Source organism: Carettochelys insculpta, chromosome 6, assembly GCF_033958435.1.
Source record: "Carettochelys insculpta isolate YL-2023 chromosome 6, ASM3395843v1, whole genome shotgun sequence".
In the NCBI taxonomy this organism is placed as follows: Eukaryota; Metazoa; Chordata; order Testudines; family Carettochelyidae; genus Carettochelys; species Carettochelys insculpta.
The window spans coordinates 39,219,084-39,236,804 of NC_134142.1; the positions used below are offsets into that span (position 1 = coordinate 39,219,084).

The 17,721-nt window shown below is 43.4% G+C and overlaps 1 protein-coding gene across 1 annotated transcript in view; it reads left to right on the forward strand.

The window, feature by feature from the left end:
* Nucleotides 1–17,721, forward strand: part of CEP128 (centrosomal protein 128) — a 315,311-nt gene that overhangs the window by 210,552 nt on the left and 87,038 nt on the right. Inside the window, exon 19 of the mRNA XM_074998779.1 lies at nucleotides 3,619–3,668. Within this exon, the coding sequence (XP_074854880.1) occupies nucleotides 3,619–3,668 (50 nt within the window). The remainder of the gene's footprint in view (nucleotides 1–3,618; nucleotides 3,669–17,721) is intronic.

Consider the following 17,721-nt stretch of genomic DNA (forward strand, 5'->3'; position numbering starts at 1 on the left):
CCATTTCGAAGTTTTGGCTAGTGTAGACATAGCTGTGGTTGCCAAAAGACCCCTAAACAGTCGTCTGCAAAGTTCTTCTACGATTAAGCCCTACAGAGGTTCAGCCTGTATTCAGTTAACTAAATTGCCTGTAAAGGGTTAAACCTAGAGGTAGTGGGTCCTGGGAAACCTCCAGAAAGTGTTGGCAAGATGCCAGGTGAGCCAATGGAAAGAGAAAGTAGCAATTTTGAATTTAAGCAGTTGTTTGCCTGTAGCCGTCCTTTGTGTGGCTGTAGGAGAGATTCTGAGACGAAATAAGCCAGTAATCAGGTATGAAATTTAGGAAGGGAATGTTTACTCGGCTGCCATCAGGTTATTTTTTAATTTTTTGTTTGATTTGCGGGACTTTTCAGGCTAATGTGCCTCTCCCCCCGTATATTGTAACTTGTAAACTGGATCTCAGGGAAGTAATTCTCTGTGTTTTAGTCCACTTTTTTAGTTGTTCTGTGACACTTAGCAACCAGATATACCCACCAAATATGTCTTCTTTGTTTTGTAATAAAATCACCTTTAAAAGCTCCTGTGTATTAGAAATCAGGAGATTCTGGGGCATGTGCCTGTGTCTAAGAGGTCAGGTATTAATAAACTGCAGCTTGTTTTCAAGCTCTTTCCTTAGGGACAGTTAAGAGCTTGGGATTACCCACAGGGAAACATCCAAGTGTGTCTTCCTGAGTTCTCAAAGGGTGTTTTTGCACTTGGTGACAGCATATCTCACAGGGTCAGGAAATGTGTAATATTTAATGTTGGGGAGTTTTTTTTAAGCAGAAGTCTTTAGTGCTACTTCAAAAAGTTCTTTCAGTTCTACTCTCAGGCTACGTCTACACGTGCAGCCAACATCGAAATAGTCTATTTCGATGAATAACGTCTACACGTCCTCCAGGGCCGGCAACGTCAATGTTCAACTTCGACGTTGCTCAGCCCAACATCGAAATAGGCGCAGTGAGGGAACGTCTACACGTCAAAGTAGCACACATCGAAATAGGGATGCCAGGCACAGCTGCAGACAGGGTCACAGGGCGGACTCAACAGCAAGCCGCTCCCTTAAAGGGCCCCTCCCAGACACAGTTGCACTAAACAACACAAGATACACAGAGCTGACAACTGGTTGCAGACCCTGTGCCTGCAGCATAGATCCCCAGCTGCCGCAGAAGCAGCCAGAAGCCCTGGGCTAAGGGCTGCTGCCCACGGTGACCATAGAGCCCCGCAGGGGCTGGAGAGAGAGCATCTCTCAACCCCCCAGCTGATGGCCGCCATGGAGGACCCAGCAATTTCGATGTTGCGGGACGCGGATTGTCTACACGGTCCCTACTTCGACGTTGAACGTCGAAGTAGGGCGCTATTCCTATCTCCTCATGAGGTTAGCGACTTCGACGTCTCGCCGCCTAACATCGAAGTTAACTTTGAAATAGCGCCCGACGCGTGTAGACGCGACGGGTGCTATTTCGAAGTTGGTGCCGCTACTTCGAAGTAGCGTGCACGTGTAGACGCAGCTTCAGAGTGCAAGAGTGGGGATCATCCTTGACAACTGTCAAGGGACAAAAGAGAAGACATTTTGCTGGAAGAGTCCTGTGTAATACTAGAACTACACATAATGTGAGTGATGCTCCAGTATGGGTATGTTGAGAGAGACTTGCTATGGTGGCCTTTAGGAATTTCATCTGAAATCTTCCCTTCTTGTGTCATTTCTGAATTATGTAAGTCCCGTTTGGTTGTTCCATCCCTGGGGTTTTCTGGAAAGCAGGTGTTTCTCAGTGTGACTCTCTCTGGTCCCCAATTCAGAACAAAGGGGAGATAACTTGAGTCTGTCAGGTTCTGGTCTCAGGACTTTAATTTCAGGGATATGATAAACTTGTCTCTTTTTTTCCTGACATTTCTCTCAGAAACCCCATATGAACAGTCTTAAACACCCCATCAATCCTAGAAATTTCTCTGTCCTAGTTGCATGCTTTTCCTGAAGGTAGTCCTCCCAGATTCATGCAGTGATTTTATTGATTGGTCTGGAATACTCCTCTCTTTTCCTTGTTCTTCTGCATGTATTTTAGCAGGCCATCCCAAGGGGTAATCATGGCTTTGGAGCTGAGGTAAGTGATGGACACCAGAAAGTTGTCTGTTCCAAAAATTTTGTTTCCATGTCTCCTTATGTTCAGCGTAACAGTAGTATGTAATGAGTATAAATTACTGTTCTCCTTGAATGTGATGCCTTGTAACTACCAAGCAACAGTGGCAAATGGGGAAACTGAGATATTTTTACTATGTATAGCACTAAATACTGTGACTCAGTAAGAAAAATAAGATTAGCAAGGAAAGAATGAAAGCTCTTTTGCATGCAGGAAGAATAGTTAAAGGAGCTCTTACCATGAATGGTTTTGGTTACTTGTTGTCCGCTGAACTACATGCCATTGTGCAAGTGGACTATTTCTCCCCCAGCCAGGTCTGCATATTTGGTTTTGGTCATTTGACAGATTTACCTGAGCAGAATCAAGGAATAATTGTGCAACTTGAGACTCCATTCATGCTTTCCCACAAGGTTGTTGTGGCAATTGATGTTCTCTCATACCAGAATCTTTCCTCATCTCAGCATACTGGAACATATCTTAGTTTAAAGACAGTCTCTGACTTTGCTGCCTCTTTTTGTTTGGTGCAGAGTATGAACTGAGTTCTCTGCCAGTAACTGACAAAAGTAGATGGGAAGTATGTTCAGAGAAGTCATTTCTGTGTTTCTTTGGAACTTGGTTAGGTCAGCCACCAGGTTTCCCAGGCAGAACTGTGAACCTTACAAACCACACCTTGAGTTTAATTGTATTACCAAAATATGTGAGTGAAACCAAGAGTAGTGAAACTTGCAAAATGAATCCTGTGTAGAACTGAAATAGGCAAGTGCATAGCACCATGAACTGTCAAGTACATTTTTGACTGTTAGTACATAAGTGAATAGAAAAATGTAGAGTGTAAGTGCATAGGCTGCAGAAGAGCCAGTTCTCCTCTAATGAGTACTTTTCCTGACAGGCCCTGATCTTTCACACAGCTTACCTTTTCCGTGATCAAAAGTTTTTTTTGTTTTGTTTTTTTGGGTTTTTTGTTTTGTTTTGTTTTGTTTTTTCGTTCTCTCATGGTGAAAGGTGATAATTATTGTGACTGATTAATGCTGCACTTCTGTTAATAGCTCTGCTTTGCTTCAAGATGTAACTTGGTCATAAAAATTCACTACAGAGTGAAAAGTGACATGAACTTGAATGTCTTTGATTTCTTTGCTACTTTAATCAGTTTTCAGAAAAAATCTGTTTAGTCATTTTTGATGTAAAAGTTAAAATAAACAGAAATTAGAGTTAAAAGTACTTTTTTGTCTGAATTGAACTCCGACTCATTCAGGCACTTCCTGAATCAAATTGTTGTCTTATACAGTACCTTGTTTTTAATCACTTGGCAGCATTGACAAATGTCATGTTAACAGGATGACATGTTTTTATTAGCTTACATGTAAAATTCCAACAACTTTATCATAGGTTTTCTTTATCAGGTGCTAATGTTTCAAATTGAGCTTAGTAACAAGTCTTAATAAAAGTTGTGTCTTTTTTACAGAGCTGCTGGAGAAGACTTTCAGGAGAGAGGAAGAAATGGAAGCTTTACAGGTATCGTTACTAATTTGATGGGAGAAGCATTTTTGTGGGTGTTTTTGTAGCCTTCCTCCTGTTAACTCCCATCTCCTAAGTCCAGCTAGAGAAACCCCACAGCCAAACAGTGGCTGCTTGCTACAAGACCATCCTCCTGGTTTGCTTCCTGCCAGCCAATAGCTGGACTGATACTAGAGTAGGCTTAACTGGCTAGCAGTCTATCTGGTGGCTGTACTTCTACTTGCTATTCCATTCATGGTACTACAGCAAAAGTGAAATTCAATCCAGGTACTCTTGTGTTCTGTAGGCAGCAGAAACAGTTACATGCCTTCCCTTTGGAGTTTGCACCAAGCTGTACTGACTTTATCTCAGTTGGCAATTGTCTGTTTACATCACGTTTTGCCCTTTTACACATGGGCACATACGTAGAGACAATAGAAATTCATGGGGAAATTTATGAAAATACTATCTTCACTTTTTTTTGCCAGAAAAGCAAATTCCATTACCTTGAAGTTACTTAAAAGAACAGGTGTATAGTATGGGTGTTTGTTTTGTGACAAGGTCATACTAGAGAGCTACAGAAGAGTGATACAAGGGAAATATATTAGCCCTAGATTAAATAGGTCCCTGTTCCCAGAATAAACTCGCAAAGACTAATCCGTAATCAGCAAATCCCTGCTAGAATCAGTCAGGGCAATCAGGCCACTAAAGACATCTGAAGCCAATGAAGAATCACCTGAAACTGGTTATAAAAAATCTCCTCTTCTTTTGGCTCAGTGTTGTGTTTTCTGAGGAGAGGGTGAGGAAGGCATCTGTGGAAATTCTCGGAGAAGTAGTGCAAGCAGGTACCAGAGGAAAGAGCCTGCTATAAGAAAGTTGCTGAGGACTGCTATGGTGAAGTGACCCAGGGAGTCATCACTATCAAGCAGCTGGAGCCCAGCATAGATTTGCCCCAATGCCTGTCCAGCATAGGAGGGCTGATGTTGGTGGCAGAGTTTGTCCTGCATGAGTCACTTGGAGAGGCAGCACAGACTTTGGAGTTTGGTCTCCTCTCTCTTTCCTATTCTGGCCAATGATGAGATTAGCTCACCAAAGCAGGTGTTTAAACTGAGGGCCGCTGTAAGCCTCTGTGGCAAATAATCCACCAAAAAGCACAGGACCCACCAAGCAAGACGAGCTTTATCACAGTGGCTGGGTCTACACAGAGACATGCTGCTGGCAGCTTCATGAGCTTTACGACACTGCTAATGAGCAGTCTCAGAATTGGAAATAGCTGCTCATTAGCATATTCCTGTAGCTCATTAGCATAGTCGCAGAGACCTCTCTTCTGGCAGAGGGTGCTGCAAACCCTCCCCCTCTGCTGCCAGCCCCTTGTGCCTGAATTATGCCTGCAGACCCAGCCAGTGTGTATGTGTTTTTATTCTTGTTCCTTAAGCTGATTCATCATCTTGGTGTACACTTGTTTTTCCCCATATCATTAAGTAATATCTCAAATTTAGATGCAGTTTTCTTCCCAGCTAGCCTTGTAAATCTGCGTGTAGCTACTCTAAGTGTGCATGTGCTCTGGCAGCAGTTTTCAATGGAATATCCATTTAAATAAATGATGCATTAGAGTGTGCCAGGTATGGTTGAATTTGGTATGTCAAACCCTTGCCACAGGTACAGAATTTAATGTCATCCAGCAGTGAAGTGGTTAACTTTATTAGCACTTAGTGTTTTACATTAGTCTTCAAATCTCCCACTTTTTATCTTTAGACCTAGCACTGGAATACTATTTAAGCATACTGTAAGAGACACAGAAAGTGTGCATTCCTTTGAACTCAAAAGGAACAGGAAGGCAAGAAATAAACCAGTATGACTAAATGGTGAGATTCAGGAGGTTTATTCAAGCAAAGCAGGTGACTTTCAGAAAATGAGAATCAGATGAGAGAGACAAAAAGTATAGCAGGAAACAGAAAGTGTGGAAGTTAAAGGGCTAAAATAAAATTTGAAGAATAAATAGCCATATATAATCTTCCTGCTTCTGACATAGTTAACATATACACACATGCACAAAATATACGTTAACTATGTCAGAAGCAGGGAGATTGTGGAAAAACCTCAAGGGGCTTGTCTACACTACCACTTTCCTTCGAAGGAAAGATGGTAATTAGGGAGTTTACTAATGAAGCGCTGCTGTGCATAGGCAGCACTTCATTAAGCAAATTCACCCCCACAGCAACTTCGAAGTTGCCCTGGCACTTCGAAGTACCGGGGGGTGCACCGTGGCTAGAGACGTGCCGATACTTCAAAATTTAAAACTTTGAAGTTGCTGCGGAGGGGTGGGAGGGCAGTTTTCTTAATGAAGTGCTGCCTGTGCATGGCAGCACTTCATTAGTAAACTCCCAACACCCTAATTACCATCCTTCCTTTGAAGGAAGGTGGTAGTGTAGACACAGCCTAGGTCTGCTGCATTTAAAGGGAGCAGAAGGATTAAGGAGGATAAGACTATTGTGGAGAAGCTAAATTACTTATCTGCATACATTTTTCCCACAGGTTAGTTTACATAACTAGTCCTGGTGGATTGCAAAGATGAGGGAGAGTCAGAGGTTGAGATGTTAATGCTAGTAGTACATGACCAAACTGATACATTAATAAACACATTACCATGCCCATATACTACACTCAGGGGTTCTGCAGGAATTTATGTATTAAGCGCCTGAACTGTAAAATTATCCTTTGACTTTTGGGGTTTACTAAATTCTGCACTTTCAGTTATTAACTTTATTCTTGTGTCACCTGTCCTGAGGCAAGTCAGGTCAATATGGAGATAGTTGAAATATCCTATTATTATTGAGTTTTCTATTTTTATAGCATCTGTAATCTTGTAATGTCACAGTCATCATCCTAGATGGGTGGTTGTTAGTGTGTCTCTACTGCCCTATTCTTTTTATTCAAGCATGCAGTTTCTCTGTCAACAGTATCAGAGGGGTAGCCGTGTTAGTCTGGATCTGTAACAGCAACGAAGGGTCCTGTGGCACCTTATAGACTAATAGAAAAGTTTTGAAAACTTTTCTGTCAACAATGTTATTCCTCAAATTTTCAAGGGATAACACTGTTGAGGCAAATGTACAATTCTGTTGAGACTCTATTGACAGAATACTTAATGTGTGTAGACTCTCCCTGAGGTATGTCAACAGAAGGCCCCTTCTGTCAACAAAACTCTCTAGTGTAGATATAGCCTTAGTGTTTTGATGTCTGCTTTATGTATAAAGGCTGTTGTGGTCCCTTGCTCTCCTGTGGGGAGGGAGGCTTCTCTGTTGGTGTATTGGACAGTAACCCATAGGCTGGTGTCAGAGTAGGGGAGCCATGCCCTAAGCACTCTATAGTTCTGTGGCTATCTAACAGAGGCAAACAAGCACTAACAATCTGGCGCTCTTGTTCTCATCCTCTGATGGTCTCTGAGATGAGGCTAGCAGTTCTTAACAGTCAAAGGCCTGACCGCTTGGGTGAGGCAGATGGTAGAAGTCCCTCATCCTTCAGTCTTGAGGGTGGCCACTTTGCCTTGCTAAGCAATCCCTCATACGTGTTTTCACTTTTATCTTTGTTGTTATGTGATGCATAGGTTGCACCTCCCTGCTCCAGCATGGTCAGGGCCTGACCGGTCCCAGTTGAGAGAATTTGTGGGACCGGGGAGGTCCACTGCCACAGGCCCCCAGGTACCTGCTTCAGCTCCACCCCCCACCTCTTTGCTTACCTGCTCTGGGGCTTTCTGCTGTTCCAGCCCAGGGCCCCATGCTGTTGAGGGGCTCCAGCTCCAGCCCCAGCTCTGCAGAGCTCTGGGTCTAACTTCAGCCCCTGCACTGCTGTTGTGGTACTCCAGCCCTGGTTCAGGGCTCCCCAGGGCTGAAGAGGGGTTCTAGCTGGCGGTGCATGTGGAGCTCAAGCCCTAGAGCTGCAGTGGGGCTCCAGCCCCAGTCCTGGGCTCTTAAGGGCTGCAGGAGGGCTTCAGTTAGCCTGCACTGCTTTAGGGCTTTGACCCTGTGCTTCCACAGCTCTGGTTTGTCCAACACTCCTGAGACTCCAGCCCTGGACTGGACTAACCTGGGCTGCAGCAGGGCTCCAGCTCCTGGCCACAGCGCAGCTCCTCTGGGGTCCCAGGGCAGGACTCAACTTCAGACTGCTGGGCTCTGGCTTCCTACTTGGTGCCCGCAGGGCTCTATCCCCAGTCCCACACTGCCACTGTGGGGTCTCTGGTCCTGGCTCCTTGCTGCTGTGAACTGCCACCAGACTTTGCCCACAGGCTTCCCACCTCTTTGCAGCTAGCAGCCTGTCCTTCCGCTCTCTGGTTCAGGACCATCCATTGTTCTGCCAGATGATTAATATTGCTGGATAGAGTGTGCCAGTATTCAGAGGTGCAAACTGAAACTGAATGGGACTTTTTTCATTTGGTTCTTTTTTTCTCTACTTCCTACCTGTATTTTATCAACTTCCATCCTCCTCTGTTTACTAAGATATATAGAATTCCCACTAATAAATCCTCCCCTGGGGGATGTCTCTGTCCAAAGCACCTGTTGCTTTTCAGCTGCTAGCTTTCCTCCAGCCCTTAGTTTAAAAATTCCTCTACAACCTTTTTAATTTTGCGTGCTAGTAAGCTGGTTCTATTGTGATTTAGGTGGAACCCATCCTTCCTATATAGATTCCCCTTTTCCTAAAAGATTTCCCAGGTCCTAATAAATGTCAACTCCTGCTCCCTAGACTATTGTCTTATCCACACATTGAGACCATGCAGTTCTTCTCACTCGCCCTGCATGTGGAAGTGGAGGCATTTCAGAGAATGCACCATGGAGGTTGTAGAGTTCAGTCTCTTATCTTGCAGCCTAAATTTAGCTTTCAAGACCTCTCCTATCTTTTCCAATATATCTGTCACGGCTACACACACACACACACACACACACACAGACACACACACACACACACACACACACACACACAAAACAGCACTGCACTGGAGACGCCCAGCAGCATGGGGCCATGGACTGGAACAGCAGGGATCTCCACAGCAGGTGGCTAGGTGTCTTGAGAGATCTATAGCCTTCACATCTGGCCAGCAATTTACATGAAGTTTTTTCAGTCAGCACAAAACCCTCTATATTCATTATGATTGAATGCATCCAAGATATGACTTGTCTCTGCCTAATGAGTAGAATCCCCTCCGTACAAGGGCACACATGATATAATCTGAAAGGAGGGTCCCACCTATGGGATTATTACCCTCTGCTACACATTGATCTTCTTTCCTGAGACTTTCCTTCTCCTTAGTAGTACAGAGGCTATTAAATTGGAGTTCTCACCTGTGTACCTCTGCCTCCCTTAGCATCTCCAGTTCAGCCACTCTGATGTTCGGGGCCCCTATTTGGTTTTTGAGGACTGTGAGCTCCTTACACTGAATGCATATATTCACTATCTGCCTACAAGGCAAGTGATTTTACATAGTTCAATAAACTGGCTTGCCCCCACTGCTGGACTTTGCTGGCATTCTTTTTACTCTTGGAGCTTTTATTTGTTAGGCTCTATCTGATTATTTCTCTGGGAGTCAGGGAGAATATTAAGCAGGTATATTTAGCTCTCTCTCTCCCTCTATAAACTCCCTTGCAAAGCATTCCTGGTAGTTGCTCCTGTGTGCTAGCTTCTCTGGTTTGCATGTGAGATGGGGAGGGACATGTAGCTTTTTGTGTTTAAAAGGGAAAAGAGACAATGAAAAGTAATCACTCTCAAAAGATCCCTATCTTTGTAGGCCATGCTAAGGCAAAACACATTGATTCCCCTTTTAAAGGCAGGAATGACAGGGTGGCATGTACTAGTAGGAATAATAGGATCAAGATAGTCCTAGAAATAACTATGTAAACTGAAGCTCTATCAGTGTTTGTTAAATGGGAAAGAAAAGAAGGAAAGAAAAAAAGGAAAGAAAAAATATCCATTGGAAAAGTGAAAAACAGACATTCTTCTAAAGATCTTGTCAACAATGGAGATAATAGTGTATTAATCTAAATATTTGGCTTGAATCACCTAGACTCACTGCATATACAAGCTCATATCCTGAGAGGGTTGACTTCGCCAATCACTTTTCCTAGTAAATTAAAATGAGACCCATGCAATTTACTGTGTAGGTCTTGGGACAAAATATTAAATACAGAGAACCATTTTTTCTGCATGGATATGAAAGACACCCACACCAGCTTATTTTTTGTTAGCATAGAGATTTGTCCCAATATCTTTGTGTGATGAAGGGAAATTCTGAACAATCTGTTGTTTAGTTAGTGAGGTTGCAGCTGTTGTCCTCTTGGCTGCGAATCTCTGCTTGAGAAGCAGCTGTATTTTAGCAATGAAGTAGGGATATAGTTTGGGAAGAGCTTTGGGATGAAAGCACACTATAAAGGTAAAATAATAATAAGTTGTCTTAACACTTGTCCGACTATCTTTAAAATACCTCTACACAATCATTAAAGTCTTCAATGCATCTTAATAGTCTTGTTAATTTTTTTCATTATATTGGTATTGTCACTGGTGTTTTGTTTCTTGAATCTACAGTATTTGTCTATTCTACTTAGTAGTGTTATTGTTTTCATTTTAAATATTTTGTAGCATATCATAGTCCCACTTGCTTATATTTTTGCAAACTAGTCAAACAGCTAAGTCCCTTATCCAATCTGTTTTAGATGAGTTGGGGCACTGAAAAATGACTTGTGGGGAGCATTTCCTTTTTCAGTAGAGCAGCATGAGTGCAACTGAACATTTAGAGTTGCTTTTCCTTTGCAGACACATCAAGGGGATGAAAACTTCCTACAGGATCTTGCAGTCTGACTGCATGTCTGAGTTTGATTTACAGGATTTATCTTTGCAAAGTCAGTGTGCTGGTTGGGGTGATAATGCTGTCTAATTGTTAAAGAAGCCAAGACGTTGGTGTTACTCAGCAGTTGTTTGCTAAATGTCTGGAAAAATCTGTTTATGATTTTGAAAGATTTGTTAATCCTTTGTGCCAGTGGAGATTTTTTTTCTAACTTCATTTGATATATAGCAACTTGACTTTTTAAAATGCATATTTTTCCTATAAACATAAAACAAAATAGACATGTACAAAAAGAATAGGCTTAACAAAGCACTTTGTGTTCTGAAAACAATTTTCCTCCTCTTCCTTTTCCTACTGGGCCAGGATCCAACCTCTAATGTCAGGCTCAGCCCAGGCTACCAGCATTTTTTTTTAATCTACTCTGAACAGTTTACTCGTGTAAAGTCAGTAGAGAATTTACCATGAATTACATATGGACTGGCTACCATAGATTTCTCAGAATTTTGTTTCTACTTCACAGGTCTCAGTCTAGCTTTGTATCTTCATTTGCAGGAGTTGGTATGTTACATTAAATTATTGCTAAGCCAGGCAAGATGACAAGATATCCTTTTTTTTAAAATAAACATGCATTCCTAGTCTTTGCCTGATAATGAAGTTTTAAAGCCTCATTTTATTTTTCACCTTGCTATAAAAATAAGAACATAAGCTCTAATGATGGACAAATATTGAGAATGATTAGCTGGCCAACCTCATGAACCTATTATTTTCTTCACACTAGTGTAGAGAGTGCAAGTATTGCAGATGTAATGGTCGTGGTTTTTTGGGAGCTGGACACAGCATCCAAGGCAGCCACATTGTCAGCTTTAAGAGAACAGACAGGGATAAGTGTCACGTAGGCAGTGTTCAGAAAAGTGTTGAAATTTAGAGGATAAAAGCTGGGTAAAAATCTTGTTTTCATTTGAATAGTTTCAATGGAAGCACATTCAATTTAGTCTCTAGGTTGTGAAGAAAAGCAAATTCCAGAGACAGGGTGAATTCTAACTGACCTTGTAGAGTAGTACTTGAGGATCTGATCTTCCAGCCTGTAATTTTAATTGGACATGTTATTTATTTTCTCTCTTTTAGGCTCTGGTGTAAAGTTGGCTTGTGATGTTAAATAGCTGCTCTAGTTTCACAAAAGACCTGACTGTCCTTTAGTGATAGGTGGAGCTATTCCCATAGTACATGATTTTTAAAGTGATCATAAATCCTCTGTAATGATAGATGCTACGTTATCAATAACAAGGTTGTTACCATCTACAAGTGGTTTAAAAGCTATAAGCAGAGAGAAGTGAGCAAACTTATTAAGGGTGGTATAAGGAAGCAGAATGAAGAATACTTAATATTAAGCAAAAATTAATGCACTGCAATCTATATCATACCAAAATATTCTGAACACTGAAATCTAAGAGACAGTGGGATAGTTTGTCAAGGCTTGTGGTAGGTTTCCCTGTTTGTCATTTAGAATTGAGCTGGACAATGTTATATGAAACATACTGAGGGAATAAAAGTTCATTGGTTTGGAGCTGGATTAGCTGTCCTAACAGATCTCTCAATCTGCAATTTTGATGAAGGTGAAAATTTAACTTTAGGGTGTAATCTTTTTCAAGGTTGGAACCTCAACATTTTGCAACAGGGTCAAACAGAGGGTCAGTCAACTAAACCCATATTTTTCAATTACTGTGCTGGGAGACCTCATGAGAGTAGAGACCTGACGATAGTAAAACACATTTTCACTTTAAATTTTAGTGGTGGTTAAATTTTATCACTCTATGGCTATGTCTACACTAGCCAAAAACTTCAACGTGGCCATGCAAATGGCCATTTCGAAGTTTACTAATGAAGCGCTGAAATACATATTCAGCGCCTCATTAGCATGCGGGCGGCCGTGGCACTTCGAAATTGACGCGGCTCGCCGCCGCGTGGCTCGTCCAGACGGGGCTCCTTTTTGAAAGGACCCCGGCTACTTCAAAGTCCCCTTATTCCCATCTGCTCATAGGAATAAGGGGACTTCGAAGTAGCCGGGGTCCTTTCAAAAAGGAGTCCCGTCTGGACAAGCTGCATGGCGGCGAGCCACGTCAATTTCAAAGTGGCGAATGAGGCGCTGAAGATGTATTTCAGCGCTTCATTAGTAAACTTCGAAATGGCCATTTGCATGGCCATTTCAAAGCTTTTGGCCAGTGTAGGCATGGCCTATTTTACCTGAAGTTTATAGCTTAATTTTGAACTCAAATTTATTAAAAATAAAACCAGAAAATAGGATGCCCTGAGAATAAGGTATCTAAAATACTGAAGTTCAGTAACTGAATCTTCTGTGAAAGCATCGAAGAGAAGCCTAATTTGAATTGATCTTCAACTCATCACAATAACACGAGTTAGATAATAGCAGAGAATGTCTCATTGGATAGTGACAGGATGTCTTCAGCAAATGATAAATTACAGGGTTCCCCTGCTGTTTAGGGCAAATAGCAAAACTGAATTCTGTGAAAATACAGTTTTTGTTCCACATCTGAAAATGATTTTTTTTTAAAAGCTAAGAACTTACTTGGAGAATTAGTACTGCTGTCCTAATATTTGTTCTCAGAACTATCCTTGTATTTCAGAAGTAGATGGAACAACCCAGTATCTCCAGCGATTCTCCTATGCCCATTTGAAAGATGTTAAACTATAGTGTTTGTTGACAAATAATTTCACTGGGTGGTATATCCTTAGTTAAATTTTTAAAACAGTTTAAAATTATGTTTGTATAAATTTGGCACAGGAGAGAGGGGCTCCAAAGAAGAAAGTTGAAATGTGACACGAGCCGTGTCTACACGTGCACGCTACTTCGAAGTAGCGGCACTAACTTCTAAATAGCGCCCGTCACGGCTACACGTGTTGGGCACTATTTCGATGTTAACATCGACGTTAAGCGGCGAGACGTTGAAGCTGCTAACCCCATGAGGGGATAGGAATAGCGCCCTACTTCGACGTTCAACGTCGAAGTAGGGACCATGTAGTCATTGCGCGTCCCGCAACTTCGAAATTGCGGGGTCCTCCATGGCGGCCATCAGCTGAGGGGTTGAGAGACACTTTCTCTCCAGCCCCTGCGGGGCTCTATGGTCACCGTGTGCAGCAGCCCTTAGCCCAGGGTTTCTGGCTGCTGCTGCGGCAGCTGGGGATCCATGCTGCATGCACATGGTCTGCAACCAGTTGTCGGCTCTGTGGATCTTGTGTTATTTAGTGAAACTGTGTCTGGGAGGGGCCCTTTAAGGGAGCGGCTTGCTGTTGAGTCCACCCTGTGACACTGTCTGCAGCTGTGCCTGGCACCCTTATTTCGATGTGTGCTACTTTGGCGTGTAGACGTTCCCTCACAGCGCCTATTTCGATGTGGTGCTGTGCAATGTCGATGTTGAACGTCGACGTTGCCAGCCCTGGAGGACGTGTAGACGTTATTCATCGAAATAGCCTATTTCGATGTCACTACATCTAAATAAGCTATTTCGATGTAGCGTTCACGTATAGACGTAGCCATGGAAGTATAGATGAGAAATGTCATACATAAATTATACCCGTCTACAAAAGGTACTCCCCAAGTTATGAGCATCTGAGCTACAAGTGTCTTCACGTACAAAAGTTCACCTACAGCCTCAGCGTAACAGGCAGGAGGTGCAGGTGGAAGTGAGCAGTGTAAGTGCAGTCAAAGGACTGCAGCCAGCCCTATTCCCTAGCTGCCCTCCTGCCACCCAAAGGCTCAAGACAGGATTGGCAGACCTACCTTCCCACCTGTTCCCTTTAGGCTCAGCGCTGGCTTTAGAAGTCCCCAACCCCAAATGCCATGGACTCTGTGCCCAGCCCCTGTTCACTAGGAGAAGGTGAGATGTGCAAGCATAGGACAGAGGTCTCCAGAGGAGCAGGGGGCAGCTGCACAGCCAGGAGCAGAAAGAAGCAGCACTTAAACTGGCACTTCTCTCCGTCGACCAGCTGCATGGCTGCCCCCTGCTCCTCCTGAGTCCTCCAGCCCTAGGTCAGACCACTTGCCTCCTGGGGACAGACCTGCAGGAGGGTGGCTGAGGGATGGGGCTGGTCGCAGGAACTGGCACACCCTCTGGGATGGAGTGGAGGCAGACAGGCATGGCCCGCAGCCTTGGGGGCTGCAGCTCTGAGGTAAGGGGCTGGGGGCGGGGGCGTCTCTTGAACAGAATGCCAGGCCAGCAGAAGTGCAGATCTTTTGATGGGGTCCCTTTAGCCCAGGGCCCTGGGCTGCAGCCATTAATGCTGCTGTGTTCTAGCCCTTCTTGGCAGATTGAGGATATGACTCCACACAGTGACTTTCCTCCTCCCATCAGGGCTGGAGCTGCAAACACTGGGAAGCTCTCCCACTTCCTTCACTTGCAGGATCAGCCCCCACAGCTTCCATTGACCAGGATTCAAAGACAATAGGAGCTGGAGAGAGTGCTATCTGCAGGCAAGTGAAGGGCAGCATATAATGTCACCTGCCCCTTACCCTCTGAGGTCTGCAATAGCAAAGTTTACCCACTTCAGTTCCTTGATTTTAGCATAGCACTCCTGTGTATCCCTTTCATGTCCCTTTACCTCCATACTATTAACCATCTGCTTGTAGGCATCAAAGTTCCTACAGCTCCAACTACTTTGCCTCCTTGCCTCCCAACAGATCTAAGTACTGTGGTATACTCCAGGCAGGACTATGTTTTCTGCAGAAAGCCAGCGTGGTCAGTTGGGAAGATGCTATGAGAGCTTGCCACACTAAGAAATTTCAAGGAATTTCAAAAAAATCCTGAGGCTTTAAAGCAGGGAGGAGTATATACCTGCATATCTGGCTGCAGGGCAGTAGAGTTGAAATTGCTGACCAGAGTGGTTATGATGGGTTTTTTGGGACACCTAATGGAGGCCACTTAGGGTGACATATACCAGCACAGTTTGTACGCTAACACAGCATCCATTCTAACTTTGTCGCAAAAAACCCCATCCCTCTCATTGAGATAGTTTTATTATATCAGTGTGACAGAAGAATTAAATTGGTAGGAGGAGCATTGCAGTGTGTACACCCCTACTTTTTTTGTCAACAAAAGTGTACGGTATAGGCAGGACCTTAGAGCAGTTGTCACATACATTGCCACTAGCCACATAGTCTTTATTGGATCTACAACAATTATCTTGGTTTTCCCAGTTCAGATGTGTCTCACCAATGAGAAATTTACAACCAGTGCAACGTCAAAGGGGAAGCGGGCATTTGAAAATGGATGTTGGGGGAGGAGGGTACATTATATTTTAACTGATCTTTGTATCACAAGCACTCACCAGATGTGCTTGACAACTACAACCAAGACTCTGTTTAAACTACATCATAAAGTACAAAAGATGCTAAGGCAACTTGTAAGATTCTTTTGTCATTATTTGTACTATGACACCTTTATGTTTCAAATGACTTTAGGGTCCCTGTGAGCTGTGTAAAAAAAAAAGAGACACTGTCTGTCCTGAAGAACCAAACAAGCATAGCGCAGAGGAAATTTAGGGTTATTCTTCTCCTGGTGAGATTAAGAAAGGTTAAGTGACTTGCTCAAGGAAGTCGGGAGCAAACCTGAATGTCCTGATTGCCCAACCAGTGCTTTAAACACAAAGCCATCCTTTCTACTTTTTTCCTATTTTCTTTTTTCAAAGGATGGCAACTTCATGATTACACTTCTTTTTATCCACTATTATTATAAGTAAAATCAAAGATTCATATAAAGAAGAGGGACATTTTTCTGTACTTTCCCAGTTTTTCTATCTTCAGCATTTGACAACAATTTGTGTATAGTCAATTTTACATCTTACTACAATAGTTAGTAGTGTTAGTCTGTTGTGGGCCTTTCACATAGCTGCAAGGGAAAGAAAGTAAAGAAAGTATTATTAAAAATAGGAAAATGTAATTCTAAAACCATAACTGATAGTCAGACTTCGGCATATGTTCTGTATGATTTTTTTAATTGCTAGATTTCAGTTTTGTGCTTCTCTGTATCGTTCATCTATGCAGTGCATATGGTTTCAATGTCAGCCAGTCTTATTGATATCCATTTTTACTGACAGGAAGTTAGTTTTAATTTTTACACAATTGTATGGTAATATGGTTTGTTGGATCTCCTATATATCAGTTTGCACATTCTTTTGTGCCAGGTTTTTTTCTTAGTTTCTTGAATATGTTTATCCACATTCACCCTCTGCAGTCTTCTATGAGTAATTCTGGCATGCTTTGAACATTTTCAAAACCAAATGTCATTTGAGCTTTCCAACCCATATTTTCTTGGATTTTTCACTTCCATTTGATAAACCTGTTTTCACTGGACTATGTTGTCAGTTTTTCTTTCTGAGCCTTGAAGATGTCAAAAGGAGCCATGCTTGTGGTTTAAGGCAACCTGCCGATGAATGTAAGTATATGTTAGTACAATAATGAAGGGTGTAACTACTATGCAATGCTGATGCAAGTTAACTTCATTTCCACCCCAATATCATGTAGTGTTTGTATTTCAGATGCTTTCATTTACAATAATAAAGGCATATAATGCTCTGCTCCCATAAGCTGCTCTGCTCCCATAAGCTCCCATAAGTCTACACGTGAACCCTACATCGAAGTAGCCTATTTCGATGTGGCGACATCGAAATAGGCTATTTCGATGAATAACGTCTACACGTCCCCCAGGGCTGGCAACGTCGATGTTCAACATCGACGTTGCGCAGCACCACATCGAAATAGGCGCTGCGAGGGAACGTCTACACGCCAAAGTAGCACACATCGAAATAAGGGTGCCAGGCACAGCTGCAGACACGGTCACAGGGCGGACTAGCGCTTCCGGGGCAACAGCTAGCCGCTCCCTTAAAGGGCCCCTCCCAGACACACTCACCCTGCACAGCACGCGGTCTGAAGAGCCATAGGCACGCAGACCTCGGGCGACGCAGTCATGGACCCCCAGCAGCAGCAGCAGCCAGAGATCCACCCAGCCGCCCCTGCAGGAGCAGGGCTCGCCCTGCTCCATGCCATGCAGGAGGCAGCTGAGCACCTCCTTGCCACACCAGAGGAGGAGCGGCCCACAGGGGAGCAGGACTCACCCCCCAACTCTGCAGCACCCCGACCCCCCCCGCCTCACACGCCGCCGCCTGTGGAGCTACCCCACCAGCACCGACTGGTGGGAGCGGCTGGTGCTTGAGGAGTGGGATGACGACCAC